The following is a 24261-nucleotide window of genomic DNA, read 5'->3' on the forward strand; positions in this document are numbered from 1 at the left end:
CAGGCTGGGCTATATAGTGAGTTCAAGGTCACCATAAACTACAGAGCAAGACCCTATCTCAAAAAAGAAGAGTAGATGTTAAGTATTCTCCCCATAAAAATGGCAACTACAGTGTACTTGAGGTATGGTAATGCCTGTGTTAATTAGCTTGATTTAGACATTCCACAATGTACATATACTTTAAAATATCATGTTACATACAATAAATGCATGCAATTTTATCTGTCAATTGAAAAAATAAACATTGTGCACTGTGGGGTACATGTTATTAGACTGTCAAAGCTGGGAGACACCTTGGAGATCCCCCCATTCCCTTCATTTGTACATGAGGAAACTGCAGCTCACAGAGATTTCACTATTTCAATTGGTCACTTGTCTACTTAGATTCCCGGCCTGGACCCCAGGAGTAGTGTTGTGGTTTAACCTGTGGATTCACCTACTGATGAACTCAGCCAGTAGCTAATGTGCTGTTAGGTGGTGGGGCCTGGTTGGAGGTGGTCACTGGGGCCATGACCCAGACGGGTGGATTCTTGTTCCCAGCTCTTTCCTTCTATGTGCTTAATGATTTTGTAATCTGAGTGCTTTGTTCCACCATGCCCTTTCTGCCTTGCTGCCTGCTGACCATGGACTGAAACCTTGAGCCAAAGCAATCCTGTCTTCCTTTAGGGCAGGAGAGTCAGGTATTATGTCACAGTGATGGAAAAGTGCCTGAGACAAGGACAGAGGAGGACTACAGAAGGCCACACTGTAGGGGCCCAGCCAGGATAGAGCCAGACAGGTATGGAACAGAAAGTGAATAGGTCATGGCAACACCAAGGGGACAGAGCCAAAGCAGCGACAAGAGGGCAGGTACAACTTGGGTGAATATCTCCCCTTTCAGAGCCACTGAGAGGAGGACAGTCTGAGTGAGGGTCTCAGCACTGCAAAGCTTTATGCCTCATCTCCTCCTCCTCTCTGGCCTTGGGCCTCAGGATACAAAGACAAAATTCACAAAAGAAGTTCTTTTTCTAAGCACACTTGTAGGAGTGCTTGTATTGCCTCGGTCAGTTTTCTATTACTACAACTAAAGAGCTGAGACTATTTACAAAGTGGTTTATTGTGGCTCATGGTTTGGGAGGCTGAGAAGTCCAAGAGGCTGGTTTCAGCCTCTGCTTGGCTTCTGCTAAGGGCCTGTGTTTCTTCAGCTCATGGCAGAAAGTGAAGGCCAAGCAGGTGAGTGCAGAAGAGGAGAAAGACCAGAGGTGACCTCACTATCACAACCTGCTCCCAAATCTCCCACAAGATGCCATTAACCCCTTCATGAAGGCAAATCCCTTATGACCCACCACCTTTCAACACTATTAGACTAGGGATTGTGGTGGGGACAATCCATTTTCAAACCATGCAAGGTTAATGTTAGAAAATGAGATATGTACAAGGTATGTTTCCTATAACAAAGTTGCAATTATGCTAATAGAAGCATTAAATATTAGTGTTAGGGGAAGCTACTCATATGCCAACTGCAAGAAGAGGCCTCCTTCCTCAGATTGGAAATCCAGAAATGCTGCTGCTCTCAGGACATGTGCATCTCAGAGAACACACAGCAACAGAGCTAGCAATTCCAGGCTTCAGGTCTCCATCCACTGGAGACCTGGGAGCTGAGGTTTCCACCAGGTGATAACGACCCTTCTTGACTAAACTCTAGTCAGGCTCTCTGAGACCTCTCCTCAACTAGACCACAGTCTTGCCCAATAAAAACTGTAGACTTGGCATAAATGATCTGTCTACCTCCAGACACTAAGAGACTCGATCAGGCCCTGGCATGGTTCTAACAAGTCAAGGTTGTATCCTTAGGGTGACCTTACCCCCTAAAGTACCTGCTGAGAAAAATGAACACTGCCAGAATTGACTGTTCCAGAAAAACCTGGTGACAGGCAGAGAGGTTCCTGAACTCTCTGGGAGCAACCGAGAAAGCTTGCAATCACAAATCCTTCCCCCGTCCCCCCCACCCGCTTTGAAATGTAATTTTCTACCATCCAGAAACATCTTGTCCTGTTCAAAATGCAAACATTAAAACTCTCCCTGCTGAGTGTGTGTCTTGCTATAACTTACATCACTGTCACACACTACAGATGCAGACGTTTGTGTCTTCTCCAGATAGCACCAGTGAACAAACCCAGGAGACAGGAGCACTCTCCTTTTCATCAGTTTCCACCTCCTGACTCTGCAGGAGCCTTGGTCCTTGCGCAGTCACCTCTGCACTCATAGAAGTTGAGCTCAGTTCATGATGCATCCTTTTTTTTTTTTATTGCAGAGCTTATGATTTTAGTCTATCTTTACTGCGTTAGCATCCAGTTTTATATATCTTCGACAAAGGAAAGCATACTGAGAGAGAAAAAAATCAAGGTTTTTCTAACTAAGTATAGCTTATTATCAGCAAAGAATATACAGGTGACAAAAGAAATGGTGATTGATCAACTTCACTTTTGGGGAATGGGTGAAAGGCATTCATTCATTGAGTCATTCATTATTTTGGTAGGCGGGATTGAACCCAGTATCTTCACACTGAGCTACATTCCCATCCCCTTTAACATTTTCATTATTTTAAATTTTGAGACAGAGTCTCCCTAGGTCAGTAAGTTGCCCATGCTGGGCTTGAACGTCCCATCCTCTTGCCTCAGCTTCCCAGACAGCCGGGATTACGGGCCTGGGCCACCACGCTGGGCTGAAATGCTGACTCTCCACAAGCGTGCTCAGTATATAGTTGTCGAAATCATTTGCCCTAATTTCTCCCTCCAGTATCAACTCCCACCAAACTGGTTTAAAAATTCCAATTCAGTCTTCGGCCATACCGTCTTGAATGCGCCCGATCTTGTCTGAAAATTCTAATTCAAACAACTTCCCGTTTTTCTTCTCTGTGCTGTTTGCTTTTAGAGTGCCTCGTACTTGTTCCACTGGCTCCATGGGACATGCGTACCACTTACATCTCCGAAGGTATTTAAAAATGAACCCATGGTAGGGGCTGATCTGATAAGACTCTAGATCCAGGTTACCAGACTCAAGCCTTCCTTCCAGCACTTGCTACCTTAAAGCTGGACGATCTTTGTCTCCATTTCCTCGTTTGTGAATGGTTGTTTTTACATGTTCTTTCCAGGCTTGTTATATTGACTTAAATTAGACAAGTCTCAAAGTGCTTAGAACAAAGGTATTTTTGTTACCTTTCCCTCTATAATGAACCAAATCCCGCCCCCGCTTCAGTTTGCTTTTCCTTCTCTCCTTAACATTTCGCACTTGATCACGACAGGCAGCCACCATGGCACGTGGAGTTGGATCTCCTGGGTACAAATACCATTTTGCCTCTGCAATATGCTTTCCTGGCCTGCTTCCTTCTCCCTCAGAGGGCTGAGCCGAGAGCGCAGTGACAACTGTATTTCTTCCTTTACCCTAGTATTTAGGTGCTCAGTTTGTGCCCCACTGTGCGCGCCTTCATTAAGCATTCACTGTACGCAGAACTCTGGGAAGCTAGCACTGGGGAGCCCTACGGTTACCCCAAGGAAAATGCACGCATGCATTTTGTCATGAGAGAAGACCAACGCTAAACGTGGACACTTTGGGGGAATCTGCGTGCCCTGAGGCGTACACAGAAGCGAGGAGGCTGCCTGGGAACGCGCGACCACGGACGACTGTGGGCTCCGCCACGTCGCTTCTGGCTGCCGTCCTCCTTCACCTCCTGTGAGTTCAACATGAGAGTATGCCCCCGAGTTTGAACGAAAATTCCCCAGCGTCTGGATGAAGGTGCCCAGCCTACACCACACCCCGGGAGCGTGCGCACCAAGTAAAGCCCCTTAGGCTTAAGGATTCAGCCTCACCTTCCACACTTGCACCACCCACCCGCCGCGGGGTGCACTTCCGGGACCCACTGCGCCTGCGCGCTAAGCGACGTACGGCAGCTGCGTCCACTGCGCAGGGGCGAGAGCGGTGTGTCGGGACTTGTAGTTTCCCCAATAGGATTGTGGGAGTCGTGGTTTGCGCGCTGGCCGGGTGTTAAAGGCTCCGCAGCTGGGCACTCGTAAGTGTGGGTGGTTTACGGGTTGGCTGGTGCGTTAGCCGAAACTCGAAAGTTCTCCGGGGCGCTGGGGATCCGGCAGGCAGCCCTGCGCTCGCGTTTCTTTCGAGCAGAAACGCCTGCTGGTCCTGGGCTGCGGACCGCGAGGGTGACAGCCGCCACGGCCCCACCCCGGAGCGCGGATTGCGCAGGAGCCGGCGCGCGGGCTGGGCAGGGCCAGAGCTGCCGGCCAGAGAGTGTTGGTTTTCCACGACGCACGAATGTTCCGGACGCTTTGTGGGGTGGGAGGGTGGGGGGTACGAGGACAGCCCCAGGCCCGCACCTTCGGATCTTAGTGGGGCACGTGTTGCTCCCGAGTGTCAGGGGCGGGCAGCGGAGCAGGCGCCCACCCCGAGTTGCCCCAGGAGGAGCTGAGGACCACACAGGGCCCTGTTACCCGGGGTGTTGTCCTGCCTGGGCGGAGGTGGAGAGGCGCAGACCTCTGCTCCTCCTTCCTCCGCAGATCCCGGGAAGGTGGGGCAGTGGAGTCGGAGGAACCGAGCTCCAGCTCCAATGACTCTGGTTTCCTGAAGGCCCGGTGCAGCGCGGAGAGGGTCACGTGATACCCAGTGCTCGCCACTCACCCACCCCCTCCCTAGATTCATCCCTGGTTCAGATGGTTGGTGAAGAAGATAAAAGACTAGAAAAGAGAACAGCTTCAGAAAATTGAGACCCAGGGTGAGGCTGTGTTGATGAGTGGCTGGAAGTAGTTACACAACAAAGATAGACTGACCTGTCAGTCTGTCAGCCGTGCCAAGAAGAACTTGGAGTTTGCTGATAATACGTTGTCCCTATTTTTTTAACTGGCCTAACTAAAATAAGTGAATAGCTTTTGTTTCTAGGAGAAACTTGGCAAAGGAAAAATCAAGGTTTTTTTTTAAAATGAAATAAAAAATTGAAATATGTGAGGTTGTGTCTGAGCCATTTGCTATTTCTGAGCTTGGAGCTAAGACTAGATGGTTCTAGGACAGGTTTCAAATTCCCCGCCTGTCACAGATATCGTGCTCCTCGAAACTGTCCCTATCTTGGCGGCTTTTGCAGTTCGGCCCTTGGATACCAGCCGCCTCTTGTTTCTAATATTACACCGAGTGTACTTACGCTATCAGAGCAAATAGCTTACTGATATTTTTAGCTTTCTTGTTCTCATTTCCGGCAGGCCGGAAGTGTGCTATGAAAATGGCGACTTGGGCATGTAATTTAGGGGAAGTGGGGAGAAGTTGTGATTCCAGTTGTGACCTGGACTGAGCAGAATGGCTTGCCCTCTTCTCCTCCACCCTCGTCCCACCTCTTTCACTACAAGTGCAGATGGAGTTTCTGTTTCTTTCTTAACATAAGCTTGAATTTATCACTCAAAGTGTAAAGTTGAAGCAGCTCCTAGCATATTTTTGCAGTCAAATTCTGTGATATCAGAGAGGATGATGAGTCATGAATTCAGAGTTGCAGAATCATTCTTTGGATTCTGATTTGTTGTTGTACGTCCTGGGGATTGAATTCAGGACCTTTCACTGAGCTACTTCCCCAGCCCTTTCTTACTTTATTTTTAAACTTTGAGACAGAGTCTTGCTAAGTTGCTCTGTTGGCCAGGCTGGGCTCAAACTTGCAGTCTTCCTTCCTCAGCCTCTCAGAGTGCCGGATTACAGGCATGGGCCGCCATGACCCTTCTGGATTTTTATTTCACAAATGAGAATCCTGGTTCGGAGGTTTTAATGACTCACCCCAGGTCATATACTTTGCCATCGATGCCAACAGGAGAAGAGTCCAGATCTCCCCTTCTCCTTGTCTTCATTTTTGTTCTTTATCCCATGCCCTCTACCCTCCAATCACTGCCTTTTGCCCTGAGTGCTACCTGTTTATGTCCGTAAACTTAGCATGTGCATTAGTGCAGGAGAGCTATTTATCATAACAGTAACGGTTGACATTGATGTAATGCTTTCTGTGTTGGAAATGGTGCCTTGTGTTTGCAGTCCAGCTTGTGAAGGAGAATTCACAGGCAAGGGAGTTGAGGCTTAAACAGGCCAACTTTTTGTCCAAGGTCACACTGCTAGTAAAAGTAATATATCTCTGCCAGAGGGACAGCCCCTGGATTGTTTTGAGCTTTTGTTTTTTCATTTATTTGCACTTGAAAGCTGTGTGGGTCTATTTGTTTTCCTTGGTCTTGGGAATCAATATTCTGTATGTACCTCAATTCATAAAGTATTTATTTTATCCCCCCCCAAATTTGTGGGAAACACCTTTCTAACCTACTGTATTTTTATACTACTCAAAGCAGGAATTGTAAAAAGAAAATGCAAAAAACCGTAGAAACATTTCATTTTAATGTACAATATGGCCATTATTAGAGACTAGTCAAAGTTAAAGTTCTAGCAATAGGTTATAGCAGGTCAGGTTATAGCATGGTTATATAGCAGGTTATAGCAATTCAATATGTTTCTTCAGTATAGGTCAGAATCTGCTGCTACTTAGCAAGTGGGCCATTTATATGTGAAGTTAATGAGCCCATTTAATCACAGCACATTTAAACAGTGCTGTGTTTTAAATTCCTGTCATTAGCTTATCTGACTTTGCAGAAGTCACAGGGAAAACTTGATTATCTTGTGCCAACTGTTAACTGGATTTCAAGACACTATAACCTTGAGTAAATGAGGTAGGGACTTTTGATATTGAGATGCTTTTGTAATTCAAAGTTCTTCCCTGAAGTTCATTTTATCCTCCTTCTAAAGGCCTGTGAAAATTTCTGCTGCTTTTCTTAATTCTAATGTTAAGTGCATTAAAAGGCAAGCATCTCCGTGGTTTTGTGCAAAGCTCTCTGCCTGGGTTAGGACAGCACCCGGCGTAAGGTTCTGGAGCCAGATGGGATGGAGCCGAGTCACAGTCCTACCTGGGAGACCCTGGATACGTTATTTAAACTTGCTTTCCTCACCTATAAAGTAGAGATAATAAATCATATCGCATAGGCTGTTATGAAGACTAAATGAATTCATTGATCACTGTGCGTTAGCAGAGCCTGGTACAATAAAGTTAAGCAGTGATTATTATGCTATAAGTCATTACATTTCAGAAAAAAGCAGGGACCCTAGAGCTCATCTGTTCGGCTCCTCCTTTCTTCGGTACAGATGGCCCTTGGGGCTCAGACGGGAGTCACTGCCAGTGTGTAGGTTTTTCATCCAGAGCTTGTTTTCTGTCTCCCTGGGATATACGTCATATTCTAAGAGTAGAGACACAGAAGGCCCCAGAGCAAGTCCTATGCTCTGGCTATGTCACTGCCTGTCACTTCCAGCCTTACCGTCCACTTGGTCTCTGTCACTCTTCAGAGGGAATTTTAGATAGGAATTGCTTTCTTAGGATAATTTTTCCTCTATCTTTTTTTTTTTTTTTTGTCTTTCTGAGACAGGGTCTCGTTGTGCAGTTCAGGCTGGCCTTGAGCTCACTGTGTAGCCCAAGCTGGTCTCAAACTCACAACGATCCTCCTGCCTCAGCCTCCCTAGTGCTGGGATTACAGGCGTGCGCCACCACGCCCAGCTTTCCTCTGTCATTTACTCCCTTCCCTCCAGATAACTTTTAAAATAGCAAAGATTAGATCAGTTAACAGAGGTCCTGAGAAACAAAAGACATTCATCCCTACACCTGCCCGTATTTAGGGCAGGAGATGGTGACTTTTGGGTGTGGGCTCTTAGGTTCACGGATGAGTGGAGGGGAGCACATATCGTTTAGCTGGAGGCTGCAGGGAGCTTCTGAGGAGCACTTTCTGCTCAGGGAGAGCCCTCACCCAGCCCTTCCGGTGACCTGGGTCACCTTGTTGAAGACTCGTCACCTGCCTCTCTGCAGAGCCTGCTCTCCTGGCTCCCATGCCTGTCTCATCAAAGACACATCTTCCTAAGGTGGCCTGTCCTGGACACCCCAAGTTGACTTGTTTCTTGTCTTTCCCCCTAGAGCAGACCTTGGAGCTCCCGAGGCCCTGACCTCCCAGCTCCCTCTCATGCAGCTGCCTGGGGGGCAGCACTGGTCACTAGTGAACCCACGGTGTGTGCATCATGAACTGGAAGGTGAGAAAAGTTTTAAACAATGATGATTTTTTTTTTTTTCTTCTCCTTGTATTTATCAGCTTTTGGCCACTGTAATGAAATATCTAAGATAGTGTCCTTTTAAGAAAAAGGGTTTTATTAAGCTCAAAGTTCTGGAGATTCTGGTCTGCGGTGGTGCAGGCGTTGCTTTGGTCCGGTAGGGGTGGTGGCCAGTGACAGTACAGGGAGCATATGGTGGAGCAAAGAAGTGGAAGTGGACAGACTAGGGTCCCACAATCCCCTTCAAGCTCCCCGCACCCTGGGACCCGAACTTCCTACTAGGCCCCATGTCTTCAAGGTCTGCAGCATCTGCCGAGAGTGCCGCCCTGAGGGCCAACCCTATAACACATGGGACCTTTAGGGGACATTCAGCTTGCAAACTACAGCACTCCTAGTTGTAAAAATGAAGACTAGCAGGTCTGTCGAAGCAGATTAATTAACAAAGAAAAAGATGAAAGTGTAGTGTATTTTGTTTCATTTTTGAAGTTAAAACACATTAAAGTATATTTATTCCCCAGACTTGGGGAGGAAGGCCAGGCCTTTCTTTGAGTATGCATCCACCAACTTCAGATTGGACTCTTTTCTTGCAAAACACATACCTTTGAAGTTTCACATTTTGGTTTCTTTAAAGCAGTGTAATGAGCGGATGTTTGTGTTCCCCTAAATGTATAGGTTACAACCCTTACCCCAGTGTGGTGGTATTTGGAGGTGGATCCTGGTGGAGCTGATTACATCAGAGGACAAAGCCCTCAGGAATGGGATTAGTGCTGTCATATAGGAGACCTCACAGAACTTCCCTTCCACCCTTGTTCTGCGGTGTGAGAATATAGGAGTCTGCAGCCTAGAAGGGGCCCTCTGCAGAACCCAACCGTGCTGTATCCCAGACTCCCCAGCCCCGGAAGAACCATTTGAAACTCAGAGCGGACTCCTTGGCTGGCAGTAACAGTCGGCACTGCTCGCGTGATAGCAGCAGATGTGACCTCATTATTTAAAAAGTTAGCCGTTCCCATTTCACAGGTATTAGGATTTCGTTTGTTAAAATGAGCGTTGATCTGGCCCGTACCACTGAGAGTCATTTTCCTGCCTGAAGGTCTGCATGTTTTGAGAGATGAAAGGGCTTTGGTAGAAGAAGTCAGAAGAGGAGGTGGACGCAGCTGCAGCTCAGGACTCTGGCAGAGGACAGGGAAGGGGCCCAGAGCTCTCAGCCTAGCCCTTGAGTATTCTTGACCTTTGCGGCCTTTCGCTCAGTCTTGAAACTTCTGCCTCTCACCTTCCTCTCCGGAGAAGTAAATATCTTATAAAAGGAAGTAAATATCGAAACCACTTGCCTGTGTACCTTAGGTGACACATATCCTTTTGATGGGCTTTCTGACTTCTGCTTGGGACAGTTTGTTCTTGCAGCTGCTACAGCTAAGTCTTAGATGTAGGTCACCGAGAGCCGTGGGTTGTCCTGCTAGGTCCTCCGCGACTCATCTGCAGAGATGTGGAAACCTGAAAGAGAGGAGACGGTGCTTCAGCTGGCCTAGAGCACCCAGTAAACACAGACGGGTTATGTGACAACATCACACATTCTCCTCTTCCTGGTTTGTATACCTGGAGCCAGACCCTCGCCTCTGTAATAGGAACCTTCAAGAAATCAGAAGGAAAGAGGCCTGCTGGGCGGGGGAGGTTGGCCACAGGACCGGGGAACAGGGAATCTGGCAGCCAAACCAGCAGGCTAAGCTGTTATGTTTACAGAAGCCTTACTTCTCTAACGTTTGTACTTTTATACTGTTGTCAGTGATCAGTTTAAGTCCATACGTTGTGTTTATTCTTTACTGGTGCAATGATTTAGTGATTGAAAACTTCCCCAGCTACTAAATGTTCCTACTATTTTAGTTAAATTGAAACAGTGTGAATATTTGGGGTCTCCCTGCCCCATTATATTCATTATATCCTTACTATTTCATAAATTTCAGAGGTACCAAGTTCAGCTGCCTTTGGTAAATTCAGGAGCCAAGCCATTGCTGATTTACATAATTGTTAAAAGGACAGGGGAGGAAGGGCATGATCTGTGTTACTGGGGAGTGCCGTTATGAAGAATCAGGCTCTGGTGCAGTCGGAGCTGGTCGGACCTTCCTCACCGATTACTGGCCTTCCCCCACTTTGTGTGTCTGCCTCATTCGGACCGCAGTAGGTACGCAAGGGAAAAAGAGCCGCCTGGGATTCCTAGAGCACAGGAAGTTCCCAGTACCTGGCAGTTCTGGTGCTGTCTCTCATACGTGAAATCCACTTCTAGGTCTGAATCATAATGAATTTAGATAAGAGTATAGGAAGAACATCTTGTTTTGATAGAGTGGGTCCTGTTACCTCCAATTCACTGAAAATCCGAAATCAGTGGGAAGGAGCCTGCTGAAGGCTGGATTGTCCCACTGCAACTCTGACCGCCTCACGAATGAGCCCTCTGACATGGGTGGGCCTCTCAACCTCCAGGAGCCTTATTTTTCTTGTTTGAGAAATGAGGTAGAGCTGGGTATGGAGACACATGCCTGTAATCCAGCCCTCTGGGAGGCTGAGGCAGGAGGATTGCAAGTTTGAGCCCACCCTGGGCAGCTTGGTGACTTAGGGTGACCCTGTCTCAAAATAAAAATGAAAAAGGAGTAGGGATGTAACGCAGTGTGAATGCTCCAGATTCAATCCCCGGTAGCATGAGGAGGAAGAACAGTGAGATGGTAGAATAGAGTATCCAGGTCTCTTTCAGCCCTCCAGGTGTGTGAGCATTTGTGTCAGCTAATGCCTTCACTGACGAGTTTCGGACTGGCCTTAGGCAAACCGTTAGAGCAAGGTCCCAATGTTCTCCCTGTAGAAAAATCTCATTTTATTGGTATTACATATAATAAGTGATGCTCGGCAGCTGAACCTAATGGTTTCATTGTCCTACCTGGTCCTCTAAAATAATGATTACTCAATAAAAACACATCTTTTCACTTTATTTGGGGAGGACTTTTCATCACACAAAAGCCCATAATTATCAATCAGGCCATATTAACCATGTGTATGAAACCAGTAAAGTATTTGCTTTGAGATACTATTGTGATATATAGAAGTGCATAATAAAACTGACTAGTATAGAAACTGTTATTCAGCCAATATCCCCAGCCAATAGCATGGGGAATGCATGCTATAATCCCAGCACTTGGGAGGCTGAGGCAGGAAGATCATTGTGAGTTCAAGGCCAACCTGGGCTACAAAGTGAGCTCAAGGCCAGCCTGAACTGCATAGGGAGACCTTGTCTCAAAAAGACAAAAAAACGGTTATTCCACAGACTTCCTTTTAGACAGTGGGTTAAAATTTTTCCTCCAACAGGAAATTACAGGGACAATTAATAAGGGTTACATGTTAACGTTTTGAGTTTTACTGTGTTTTGTTTCACCCGCCAGTGCTACTGCTAGTGAGTCTCTGGAAGCAAGAGAAAGTGGTAGTGTACTAAAAAGCGAGGTCTGGTCCAGCCTCACTGTGCAGGGAACAAGGCTGCACAGGAGTGAGTGGCAGAAGCCTCCTGGGTATAGCTCCTCTCACCGGCCCTCCCCGCTGCCCGGAAGCCGAGAGCTTGGCTCGTGGCCGGCAAATCTCATTAAGCTGTGAAAGACAAGTTATTATGTCTGGGGTTGATGCTGTTTCTTTCTGTAAAGCCAGGACCCAAGGGGAGTGATGATAAACAGAGATGCGGGTGACATGCGACAGGGACCTTGTCTGCTTTGCCCCAAGTGAGGCCCCAGCACCTGGCTTTGTCTTGTGACCTAATAGGTGCTCAGTAAATATTTGTGGAGTGAAGGCCCACGAAGACATGTGCTGTCTCACTGATGGAACACTGCGCCCCGTGGTTTCTTTTTTCTTTCAGGTCCTCGATCACGTGCCCCTGCTGCTGTACATCTTGGCAGCCAAAACACTGATTCTCTGCCTGGCATTTGCTGGAGTGAAAATGTACCAAAGGAAGAGACTGGAAGTGAAACAGCAAAAACTGGAGGCCGAGAAGAAGCAGCAGTCAGAGAAGAAAGATAACTGAAGGGCACTGGAAGGTTCTCAGGCTTTGCGAACGCGAGCTGTCCGGTGGGTTGGGGCCGGCTGATCAGCGCAGGCGGGGTGGGGTGCTCCCCGCCCTGGGGTCTGAGGTGGCCCCCTGTGCTCGCGGTGGGGCTCAGGGCCCTGCCTGCTGCTCTGCTGCAGTGCACGGAGTTTGGCCCCTCTGCTCCGATGGGCAGAGGTTCTGCACAGGTTGGGTCCCAGGGCCCTGGAGCAGGTGATGACAGCTGCGACCTCCTCCCAGGGGGCCCCCCTGCTAAAAACACCCGAGGCTGTGGGGAAACTTGGTGATGTGGGTGGGCAAGGAGGAGGTGGCCGTGCCAAGCCCCAAGGTTAAGGCGCAGTCTGTCTCTTTGATAGGCCAAACAAATCCCCTCCTGATCTGTCCTTAACCCAGACCTCGCCTGCTGCCTCCTGCGCGTTCCTGTGCTCCTGCGGGCTGTTCCTGAGCCACGCTGACTCAAGCCTTGTTAGCGTCCTGGCCTAGCTGCCCCTTCCCGACGTCCCCTCCCCGGCATCCCTGTAGCCAGTGCCGTCTCTGGGCACACAAGGCCCAGAGCACGCTGTGGGCTTCAAGCCTCTGGCCTCCGGGGAGCTATGCCTAAGGCCCCGTCACACATTGAACACGCGCGCCGTTGCCTTGATTCTGGTGTGTCCATGTCATGTCTTCAGTTACCAGTGTGAACTCTCTGCTTCTCTAAAATTGAGAGGATTCAGATGCGGTGGGCAGGGAGCCCCAGATCCGTGGTTCTGAAACCTGGCTAAGGATCAGAATTGCCTAGGGTGCTTTTGAAAAGCACAGCGTCCCATGCTCCAGGCCCAGGAAGGCCGACATGTGCACAGTTGGATGTGGGCATCTGTTCCTTTAAAACCACCTGGGTGAGTCTTAAATACCCCCTCTGCAGCAGGTCCCCGTGGGAATCACCGGGCCCGGCTCCAAACTCCACCCACGCGGAGGTCCCGCGTGTCCTGGACAGTGCGGAGGCTCATGAATGGTGGGTGTGGGCTGGGCATTTTGCTGAGCACGTCCCACCCTGCTGTGTCCTTCAGTCTGCTCTATGTCCTGGTAAAAGAACGACTCACACAGCAGTGGCGAAGAGCAGACCCAAGAATGGCACCCACGTCCAGCACATGTAGTCTCTGCCCAGCCCTGAGCTGCCGTGTCATCTGCAATGCACAAAAGTGAGCTTACAGAGCCTGCGCTCTCTGTGACCCGCCCCTCCGGCGCCTGCCGCCACATGCTGGTCCTCAGTGAACCGTGGTCTTTTGCCAGCCAAAAGCAGTTACTACCGTGGGACCTGGCCCTTCTGGAACCGTTTCATTGACTGAACCTCAGCAGTAGGCGCAGGGCTGAGGGAGGAGGAGGCGCCGAGAAATGGATAAGGCAGGGACGGCAGGTGTGATTGAAATGCTGGCGATCGATGGATGTTCCAGCCAGAGCAATCGTGTTGAGTTAAACTGAGAAGAAGATGGGAGGCTTGGGTGTGAAATCACAAGTGCCTCTTCGCTCCTGCAGGTGTCCAGAGATAGGGCCAGTGGTGTAAGGTGGCCTCTTGCATAGCTGAGCTTAGAACCGACTACGGCAGTCCACCTTCCTCCTAGGACCCCGGAGCCCTGCTTCACACAAAAAGGATTCCCAGGTGGAATGAAAATTGTGCTTCTAAAGATACTTTCATTAGTTGATAAACTTTAGTGATTTCCATTTATTAGGTCTTAATACTCAAACGTAGGGTTAATGTTCAGCAAATGAGACATTGGCTACTATTTGTTTATTTGTCTGTTTGTGTGTTTCAGACAGGGTTTCACTATGTAGTTCAGGCTGAGCTTGCACTCATTATGTAACGCAGGCTGGCCTTGAACTTGTGGCGGTCTTCCTGCCTCAGCCTCCCGAGTGCTGGGATTAGAGGTGTATACCACCACACCCGGCCTGCTTGCTACTATTTTATCAAACTTTTCCAGCTATTCCTTTTGGTTTTTTTTCTAGATTTTGCCTATTAGATGTCAACCTGGGTGGACTCCAGCTGAGAAGAAAGAATTACTGAATCATATGTCAGAGGATAAACTCCCAACCTGTAGTTTTAACTTAATGTGAATTTTTATATACTTTTAAAAGAACCAGTATTTTGTTTAGTAAAATAAATACCTTTGTAAATAAGTCTGTCTCTGACCCTTGGAATAAGTTACAGTGTTTGTGTGTTGGGCTGGCTGTTTCTCTTATACAAACAGCACTTCCTAGCAGTGGGTCACAGGTCCAAGGGCCCAGCCACTGTCACCCCTGCTGCTGGGGGAGGGGATCCTGGCAGCGGAGTCCTGGGCCAGCTCGCTGTCACCCCCTGCTGTCCTCCTGCACACCCCTGCCGGTGCAGTTTGCTTTCATCACGGGTGTGTTTTCAGTGTGGGGATGGAGGGAGCTGTGGAAGCCGCCTGTGGGGGAATCACCGAGAAGAATTGCAGGGTAAGAAGTCTCTGCCCTCATGGCTACTGAGCTGGAAGAATTTACTTCCTGCCGCCTCTGCTTACTGAACATGAGCCCTAGGGTGTCCTCCACCCTCTTACTAGTTGAATGAAAGAGAAGACTTTAGAGAAGAAGAATGGTGAGGTTTTTACTCAGCACCTAGTAGAGAAAGTTTGGTAGCCAGGCACATGGCCCACTTTTGTAATCCCCGTACCAGGAGGCTGAGGCAGGAGGACTGCTATTAGTTCAAGGCCACCCTGGACTACATAGCAAGACTGTGTCTCAAAAACCAAAAGTAAAAGGTTTAGGTTCTCAAGCTACCACAGCAGAGGAGGAGTAAGGACGTAGGAACCAGAGCTGTGAGTTGCTGGGGCCCTTTGCCGATAGCCACCCGGAAAGTTGTGTGAGTGTATGTTAACGGGTGTCTGTCCCACCCAGTTGGGGAGAACATGAGCAAAGGGAATTGTGTTACCTTTTTTCAAGTTCCCTGAACTATAGTAATCAGCATTTAGAGAGCAGGAAAAAATTCACATAGGATCAGAGTTGTAAGTGTGGATTGGATCCGGAACCTAAAAGCTGTGAATGTCAGGGTAACCGCAAGGGGACATTCCCGTAAGCTCATACCCCGGTCCCCTGCAGAGGCTGCTCCAGCCTTTGCTCCGGAGCCCAGGTCACTGCATTCTGAGTAGCCCTGCTGAGGCCTGGGAGCTGCTGGATGGTGAACGGATGACGCCATGGCATGTGCAGGGGGTGCCTAGAACTGACCCTTGCTGAGCCTGCCTCACGCCAGTCAGGGCCCCCCTGCAGCCTGCCAGGTGTTCCCACCGCGGCTGCTCCAGGGCTTGGCTTGCTACCCACTCTTCCGGGCGAGGGCACTGACCACTCCAGAGTACCTGGTTTCTGCTCCAGACCCCTGGGCACCATTTCCTCCCATATGTACCCACCCATGTGCCTCCGAAATCTGAGAGAGTCTGTTGGTTTTTGGCAGAATGAAAGTCTGACCAGGGAATATTTGTGCTTATTTTAAACACTGGTGATTTTCTAGGCTTTGGGACTTAAAACTCAACTTTAGAATTGCTGGAACATCTGGCCATCTTGGACAAATTAGTAGTAGATGATCCAAGCGTTGAACTAAAACACTAACCACACCCATGGCTTTTCTATAAACAGGGTTTGGGATTTTCAGTTACCTTTTCTATACATCCTTGTACCACTAGGGGGAGATGACTGATCACTAATTGGAGACACTTCTCATAACACTGCGCAGGTAATCGACGTCGGTTTTAAATACTTGGTACTACTTGGAAGTAGGTACTGCATGTAGGTAGAGAGCTTAAAACCAACAGCGAGGAGCCCCATCTAGACCACATCTAGCCAGCAGCTCTCAAGACCATAATTGAAAACACATAAGAAAGACATGACTGTCCCTGGGTAGATGAAACTGTCACAAAGAGCCTAAGCTAAAATCCCTGCTCACTGCCCAGAGGAGGTCACCAGGATCCCTCCTGCAGATCCTACTTGATCTCCTCACACATTGCTAACACATCTCTTTAATTTTCAAGCTTGCAATACATTAGTTGCAGAGAGGAAGATGTTGGCAGCGGAGGTAACTTTGGGCAAGAGACACAAGCCGGCCAGCCCTGAGAACTCACATCCATATGTCATGGTGTGGTGGCCAACAGCCCCCTACTGGGACACCACCCACTTGGTGATATTATGTCCATACTGGTGCCTGTAGGAAGCAGAGGTTAAAGTGTTTCATAAATTCTGCTTTAAAAGGCAGAGATGTACATAATGTATTTCAGAAACCAAATACTCTGGGGTTCTTTAAAAGTGGTTAATTACCTCTCCCCAAGCTATCTTGAAATTCTTACATATAAGGAACCAAAGCTGTTTCAACAACTCTTTCCTAAAACGCTCCAGGTGCCTGGGCCTTGAAGTTTGCCGGTATAATATCTCACCTTCGCTTCCAGTAACTCTGCCCATGACCGCTCCACAGCAGCAGGACCTGGACTCAGCCCTGGCCACCCGGACCTCTCACGTCTCAGTGAGTGACCGATCATGGAGTTAAGACTCTTGGTGACCATAAGGCTTATCACCTCACTTTTGAACTGCCACCTTGGTGGTGGGAATGGGGTGCCTTGTATTTCGTTGACACATCTGTGGACTACTCATTATACTCATTTTTGCTGGCACAAGAAGACTTGGATTCTGGTCCTCACCCTCCTGTTACTGGTTGTGTATATCTACGTGAATCAGTTACTGTCCCAGCCTTGACTTTGTAGGATGAGCTTGATAATCATTGCTGCACGTTCTGTAGCTGCAGTGGTGGTCAAGTCCACAGAAGACTGCAAAATAATCGCACATGGAAGGAGTGTATACCCCCTGGGTGGGCCACTCAGCCCCTGGTTGGCCATGCAGGGCTCATCCTTCCCATTTGCTCATTTACTTTTATTTCCCTTGTTCCAGGGACAGCACCATTTTCTAATATGCACCTCCTTTGGAGTCACCCTGGTCCATTGAAGTGAGTGGGGATGTGGTTGGTGGTGGCGCAGGCCACTGAGGATGGGATATTCATGAGCCACTGATCTCAGGAACTCTGTGCCGTCCTGTCTGCAGATGTGTGGCTCACCCGCTTCGCTGTGGGTTGGCACCCATGTTAATTTCACGCAGGGCATGAACGTGGCTCTTCCCAAAGAGATTCTGGGATCCCTGTCCTGTTCCCACCAGAAGAATCCTTTTATTATTCCCTAACCTACTGCAGATGATCTTAAAAGAAATGCCAGAGAACAGTTTCCTTTGATCACAGTGTCTTAAGATGTGCCTCCTCTTGCATCTCGGTGATACAAAGCAGCAGAGACTTTCCTCAAAGGGTAAAAAGGAAACGAGGTCAGTGACATTAAGTCTAATTGTAAACACATTTGGTTTGACCTCAGCCTGGGCTCTGATAATCGAGCTTCGGTTTTGGGGGCACTTAGTAGGTGCAAAACACAATGTAATGGCTTGCCATCTATGACATCTGTATTTTACTAAGTTAATTGGACTTACGGAAGTAAAGCAACTTACCCAAAGTCTCACAGGTAGTAAACTGCAAACTTGAGATCCCAACTAGGTTCACTGGATTCCCAAAGCTCAGTGTAATTTCTTTTACTTTCTGTTGGAAGTTTCCAGGCTTGGAATAAAGCAATACCTTAATTATGAATCCAATCTTATGTAACTAAACTGCACATTAAAGGTAGACCTTTTGATCTCTCTGGATATATTGATGTTCTCTTTCCTCCGCTTGCTTTCTTAATGATGAAACAAGGCCTCAAAGGAATAGATATCTCAACTCATTTTATTAAATTGTCTTGGTTTTCAAACAAAAATAGCTCCTGTTTGGTTTATCTTGTTCGTCTGATAACCTAAAATCGTTCAATTATTTTTCTTACTGAAAAATAACACAACTTTAAAAGGTTATTCTGCTTCGCCCTCAGTTTTGCACTGAAATACTTTTTTGTTGTGATGTCCAGATGTAGATGACCATTTTGACAGCTGCTGTGTGGTTTGATTTATGTCATATAAATACGGGAAAGCTAGACTTTGATAACCAAGCTAAGCATGGTGGCTGGGAGCAAGGGCTGTAGGATCCAACAGCTCTGGTGACTTCCCATGTCTGCTTCCTCATCTGTACAATGGGGAAAATGATGGCACCTGCTTAGGGTTTTCAGGATTAAATGAGCTGCTCATTGGTAGAGAGGTGGCTTGACAATGGCTGACCATGAACTCTGGCTTAGAATCTTAGCTGTCTGCACAGCAGCAAGTTACATAGTCTCTCTAGGCCTTGGGTTTCTTCATTTATAAAATGTAGGTAATAGTAATTTCTACATTCTACTCTGTTGTGAGGATTAAACAGGTTAACTCATTTAGTTCAACGAGTAGCTGGTATACTTAGAGACACCTACACAAGAACTAATAGGAGTGTCAGGATCAGACTTCAAGGCGTCCTAGCAGGAAGCCCTCACACCATGCCTTACTGACTCCATGTATAGCTGTTTGTGTTTATTATCCCATAACTTGTATAGGTGTGCAATACGTGTGAAGTAGGAGCAAACTCCACTTATGTCCCCAAACTCAGGCCATTTATACTTGGATCTTACAGCGATAGCACACTGAAGTGACCAAGAAGGTTTACATACTGAGTCAGAGGTCTGTTGATGTGAAGAATACCTGACACATACAACTGAAATAATGAAAGGTTTATTTGGCTCATGATATAAGAGACTTCAGTCCATGGTTGACTGGCTCTAAGGACAAATACCATGGCAGAATGGTGTGTGGAGCAAAGTTACTCACTTTGTGACAGCTGAGAAGGAAGGAAAAGAAGATACAGAGGGAGGGGGATGGAGAGAGAGAGAGAGAGAGAGAGAGAGAGAGAGAGGGAGAGAGAGAGAGAATGACTATGCTAGGAACACCTTTCTCTCCTCCTAGCAGCACACTCAGCTATGAAGTTCACAATGTATTAGTTGATGAGCTTAGTTCCGCATGATCTAATCACCTTCTAAAAGCCCCACTTCTGAATATATAAGCCTTTTGGGAATATTTTTAATCCAAATCATAACAATACTATTACTTGATCTCAAGGAACTTAAATCCTAAAATACACATGAAAGATAGAAAAAGATCACACAAAATATACTGTACGATAAGGGTTTTTTCAACAAGTTAATTGCCAATGGGAGAAACACTATTTCAAGAGGCAGATTTTTTTCAGCAGCTGTGGTTGGTTGAATAATGGTCCCTAAAGTGATGCAAGTCCTAGTCTCAAGAACCCGAGTGTTATCTTATTGGAAAAGGAGTCTTTGCATAGATTATCAAGATAAGCACACTGACATTTGAAGATGATTCTGGATTCTCCAGGTGAGCCCTGAATACAATTATTAGTGGCCTTGTAAGAGGAAAATAGAGAGAGATTCAATACAGAAGGAGAGACAGTGGTGGGGCCACAAGCCAAGGAATGCAGGCAGTCACCAAAGGCAAGGAACAGATTCTTCCCTGGAGCCTCTGGAGGAGGCAAAGCCTGGCAACACCTCAATTTTGGCTCATTGGAATTCTGATTTCTGGACACCAGAACATAGGGAAAATAAATTTCTGTTGTTTTCAGCCACCAAGTTTATGGTACTTTGTTATAATAGCCATAGGAGACTGGTACAGCACAGTTGGCTGTAAAGCAGGCTCTGCAAAAATGGAAACTTGGTACTTCTGAGTGGTTGGCTGTCTTCAATGTGATCCATTCCCAGATGAAATACATACTTGGATTCCTTTTTTAACCTGAAAAAAAGCTGCAGAAATCTACCACTTAGTTGCTGAAAAGCATTTAACATCTATTTTCAGCTTACAAAGTCTTTCTGAAAAATACAGGGAAACATAGGAGGGAAAGAAGACAAGCAAAGAATACAATGTTTTCTGCATTTCACTATCTGGAACCCAGCCTCAAATATCTTATATGTAGTTTAGCCTGTTGGAAGTTGGGGAGAAATCTTCCTAAATTGTATTAGTCAGTTTTCCCATTGCTGATGCAAAATACCCAATACCCACCACTGAAAGGAGAAGTTTAGTTTGGCTTGAGAGATTCAGAGGGTTGAGCCGGCTCTAAGACAGGAGCATCATGGCGGCAGGGCATGGAAGAGCATAGCTGCTCCCTGCAGGGCAGCCAGGAAGCTGTAGGAAGAGCACCAGCAAAAGATGTATCTTCTGAAAACACAGGCGCAGTGACCCACCTCCAACTGGACCGCACCACCTAACTTTGTTTCAGCTATGAACATCTGCTCCTGACGAGCAGAGCATGGTCTACTCACCTCTCCAACTGTCAAGTCAACAATTAAAATGGACTGGCACTTACATTTAAAGTAGACTTTAGGTTTTAACTATTTTTAGGGTCAAAAAAAATTGAACAAAAAGTACAGAGTTCCCATATACCCCCTGTTCCACAGCCCTCCTCATTATCACGTGTTATTTTTATAGATTTCAGGACAATTGCTACAACTGGAAAATTACTGCCTGAACAAGGGTGAGAGTGAATTTTTATCATAGGTCAAGCTTTTATCTACAGATGTGAAAAATATAACCACAAACCCTTATAACCCCCATCAGCAGGTACCCTAAACCAGAAGAGGGTGGTGTTGTACCAGCTGCAGGCAGCTCAGCTGCAGGGGCCTGGGAGGAAGCTCCATGACAGACTAATGGCCTCCTGTTGGGATTTTTAGAGTTGGAAAAGTGGGACACAGACCCCCATTCATGCCACCTATTCACCCAAGTCCCACTGGAACCGTCACAGCCATGTCTCCCCAGCTCCCTTGTTGGGACCACTAACCTGCCTTAATGGAGTTACCCTTCCTCGGATGCCTCTTGTTCACCCTCCAGCACTTTGCTTGTGAGGAAGAAAGAACAATAAGAAGTATCTTTCTTTTCCACCATCTGGACAATGGCAAACTGCCTCCTGGTGGATTATTTTGTTGGGCTGAAACTAACTGACATATTATTTAATTTTGCCTGTTTTGCAACCACACACTTTGTTATCCTTTTTCCCCAAACTTAAATTTTTACCACACAGTCTTTAACCCTACTTACCTAACCCACAACCATCCTACTTTGTACAAGGCACCAAACCTCCCACTGCTTTGGCTCTCAAAGTAGATTTAACAAGATGACAGTCGAGATCCCTAATTTACCAACAAGTTTTAATGAAACTTCCAGTAAACTCAGCGCTTTATCAACATCCTTCGGAACCTCTCAGTCCACACAGGATCCCTGTGAGATCACTGTCTTTGGTGGCAGTGATGGAATCTTAACAAAGTTTTTGGTAAAGGTCATACGTATCCAGAGTTTCACTGTTTGTTGGAGGACTTGCTCTTAAGAAAATCTCCCAAGATAATAATTTTCCCATCTCTGTACTTTTTTAACTATTGTTTTCCATTTGCTTAAGTTTATCCTGTCAATCCCTTTGCTAATTAAATCACTGAAAAATATATACTGGTAGGAATAGACATTGTCAATGGAATGCAAACAAAATTCTCTCCTGTTATTGATGATAAACCATTTCAGGGAGGACCAAGCAGAATCTAAAGGATTCAGGTAATTGTAAGGGGAAGGCAGAAAGAGGAGCTCATGGCCATAGAGTTTGGCCACCTCGGGGCAACACACGATGCTTGTTAAGTTAATGACGGCTGGGACATACGACTGGGCCTCAGCGTCTCTGTCTTCCTTGGGTCTCATCTCATTCTGCTGCCTTCTCCCTTTGACCACGATGGCACATTTCCCATAAGCCTTCTTCACTATATCACAGAACTCAGAGAAGAGCTTGTCTTCTTGCTTGATACACAGCTCATCTTTCAGGAACATCCGGTATTTCCAAGGCACCCATCCTTGACTGCCGCCAGCATGCACAATACACCAAGTTGGAGTTTGCAGGCAATAGTCACTACCCAAATCTTCCCCAGTGACGAGACTTTCTGAGATATTAGTTTCCCCAAAGTATACAGTCTGAAATCCATCATATCGCAGTGACTTCAGGGTCTTCAGATACTGGAGGCATTGCTTCCTCCTGATGCTGTCAAACTGACTTCTGATGATGATATTTTTTAAAAGAGGGACTGCAACGTGAGGCATGGCTCCTCAAGTGTTTTACGTCTCTCCATCTGGGGAGTCTGGTATGTGTGGAATGATGACCTCATAAAGGGCTTTCTTACAGCTGTGCCAGTCCCCTAGCTACATATCACATTCAAAGCATCATGGGACACACATTCATGGGACACATTGAGAAATCACAAACTGTACAAAATGCTACTTTGATACCACTTCTGCCACAGCTCTAGAGGCTGACAGCTTTTTACAGAGACGAACCAACACTCCTATCCTTTTGGTTCATTAGGATACAATACTTAATTTCATTCATTCATCCATTCTGAAAGACTCTGCTGAGCACCTACTGTGAACCAAGAACTGTGCCATGAACTAGGGCAATATTGACAGGAAATTCTGAGAGGCCTGGAATGGATGTGGTGGACACCTGTGTGTGTATGTGGTTTGTGTAAGCTCCCTGCCCGCTTCCATGAGCAAGAGTGGTTGTGCACGTGGTAAAAGTAGAATATAGCAAAGAGCAAAAAACTCGTCCTCATCTATCTTCCATCTGGGCTGCCAACTCTTGAGGTAATTTTTAGCACATCCCTAGGAGGCACTTTTAATTTTATACACTACAGCAAAACAAGTTTCCTTTGATCTCTAGAAGCCTCTCCAATTTCCTTTGCATTTTCTTGTCCCCCTTAATCAGAGCTAAAGACAGTTTGTAAATGTGCATAAGGGAATCCCTTAGATGAAGGTATGGCCAAAATCATTTCTCACGTCCTCCCCTGGATGAGGATGAATGGATGAGGCGCTCCTCTTCTCCTTTAGAGGGTTTTCTTGGGACTCAGGCCTAGGCAATCGCAGACAGCAAGACTCTGTTGCCATCGTGAAGTCAACGGGAAGCATGTGGTCTCCCCGCTGCCCCTCCCAGCAGCAGGTTTGGGTTGATAATTGACTTGTGGTCATATTCTCTCCATATTTTTTCTTTTAGTAACAAAAACCACTTGTCAGACCCAATTTGATCTGGTCAAAGAAGCAGAACAGAATTGGGGCTGCTGCAGCTGGAGCGGTGATGATAGCCCGGAGGGTCTCCTCACTCGGCCTCCCCACTTGAGCCCCCTCCACCCCACGGGACCTCATGGCCTGCGATGACAGTGGGAACACTTTGCTGTCTGTGAAGTCAGTTTGAACACAGCAGTTTTTTGTCTCTCTTATCTAATTTCCATTTATGGATATGGGGAATTTGTCCAAAAATACAGGCGAATGTATGCATTGTCTTAGACGTATGTTTAAATACGCATGTTTGCTAATGTTTTCACACAGGAACAACAGAAGAATAAAGCAAACACTAACTTAAAAATTTATAGCTGTTACAAGATAGAGAATAAGTCCAGGTGTGGTGGTGCATGCCTGTAATCTCAGCACTCAGGAGGCTGAGGCAGGAGGATCATTGTGAGTTTGAGACCAGCCTGGGCTACAAAGTGAGCTCAAAGACAACCTGAACTGCATAGCAAGACCCTGTCTCAAAAAGACAAAAAAAAATAGAGACTAGGAGTAAGGAAAAAAGAACTCTAGACTTCTTTGAATATACCTTGTTTTGCAGTTGTAATGTTGGAAAATATATTTTTTTTAAAAAGTAAATCAAAAGAAAGAATAAAACAAAATGATCTCTAAAAATACCTATAAAGCAGAAATCAATGAACTGAACTACCTACTATGTTAGTAACAAATCACAGTCATGAATTTACTTCAAATGACCCTATACCAAGTATTTTGATTTTATATTCTCTGGTGGCATATGCTGAGTACAAAGAAAGTGCATGAAATCTTAAACCATGTTCAGTAATGTTGTTGTTAGTAATAACTCTGTTATTAAAGGAGTTAAGATGTCTGTACATGGAACGATTCCCTGCAAGGAGTGTAAACCCTGTGTGCTACAAATAAGGACTAGTAAAAATGTAAAAAATGCAAATAAATACTAGTATTGTGACTTTGAC

The 24261-nt window shown here is 46.6% G+C and overlaps 2 protein-coding genes across 3 annotated transcripts; one reads left to right on the forward strand and one right to left on the reverse strand.

Annotated features, from left to right (window-relative positions):
• The first annotated feature begins 3942 nt into the window (after nt 1–3942).
• On the forward strand, nt 3943–14365 carry Smim11 (small integral membrane protein 11). Of its 2 annotated transcripts, none has more exons than XM_005375701.2 (4): nt 3943–4048; nt 8015–8127; nt 12026–12234; nt 14192–14365. In XM_005375701.2, exons 2-3 carry the CDS (start codon nt 8116–8118, stop codon nt 12188–12190), a joined length of 177 nt encoding a protein of 58 aa, XP_005375758.1. In that variant the 5' UTR covers nt 3943–4048; nt 8015–8115; the 3' UTR covers nt 12191–12234; nt 14192–14365. The 2 variants fall into 2 exon arrangements, with proteins under 2 accessions (XP_005375758.1, XP_013359906.1); XM_013504452.1 differs by lacking the exon at nt 14192–14365 and adding an exon at nt 13724–14044.
• Nucleotides 14366–21364: 6999 nt separating this feature from the next.
• Nucleotides 21365–22347, reverse strand: LOC102027146 (chromosome unknown open reading frame, human C21orf140). The gene has a single exon (XM_005375702.2). The coding sequence runs from the start codon at nt 22307–22309 to the stop codon at nt 21554–21556; it is 756 nt and encodes a 251-aa protein (XP_005375759.1). The 5' UTR covers nt 22310–22347; the 3' UTR covers nt 21365–21553.
• Nucleotides 22348–24261: the final 1914 nt, after the last annotated feature.

This window comes from Chinchilla lanigera, unplaced genomic scaffold (assembly GCF_000276665.1).
Source record: "Chinchilla lanigera isolate Chin_1 unplaced genomic scaffold, ChiLan1.0 scaffold00006, whole genome shotgun sequence".
Taxonomy (NCBI): Eukaryota; Metazoa; Chordata; class Mammalia; order Rodentia; family Chinchillidae; genus Chinchilla; species Chinchilla lanigera.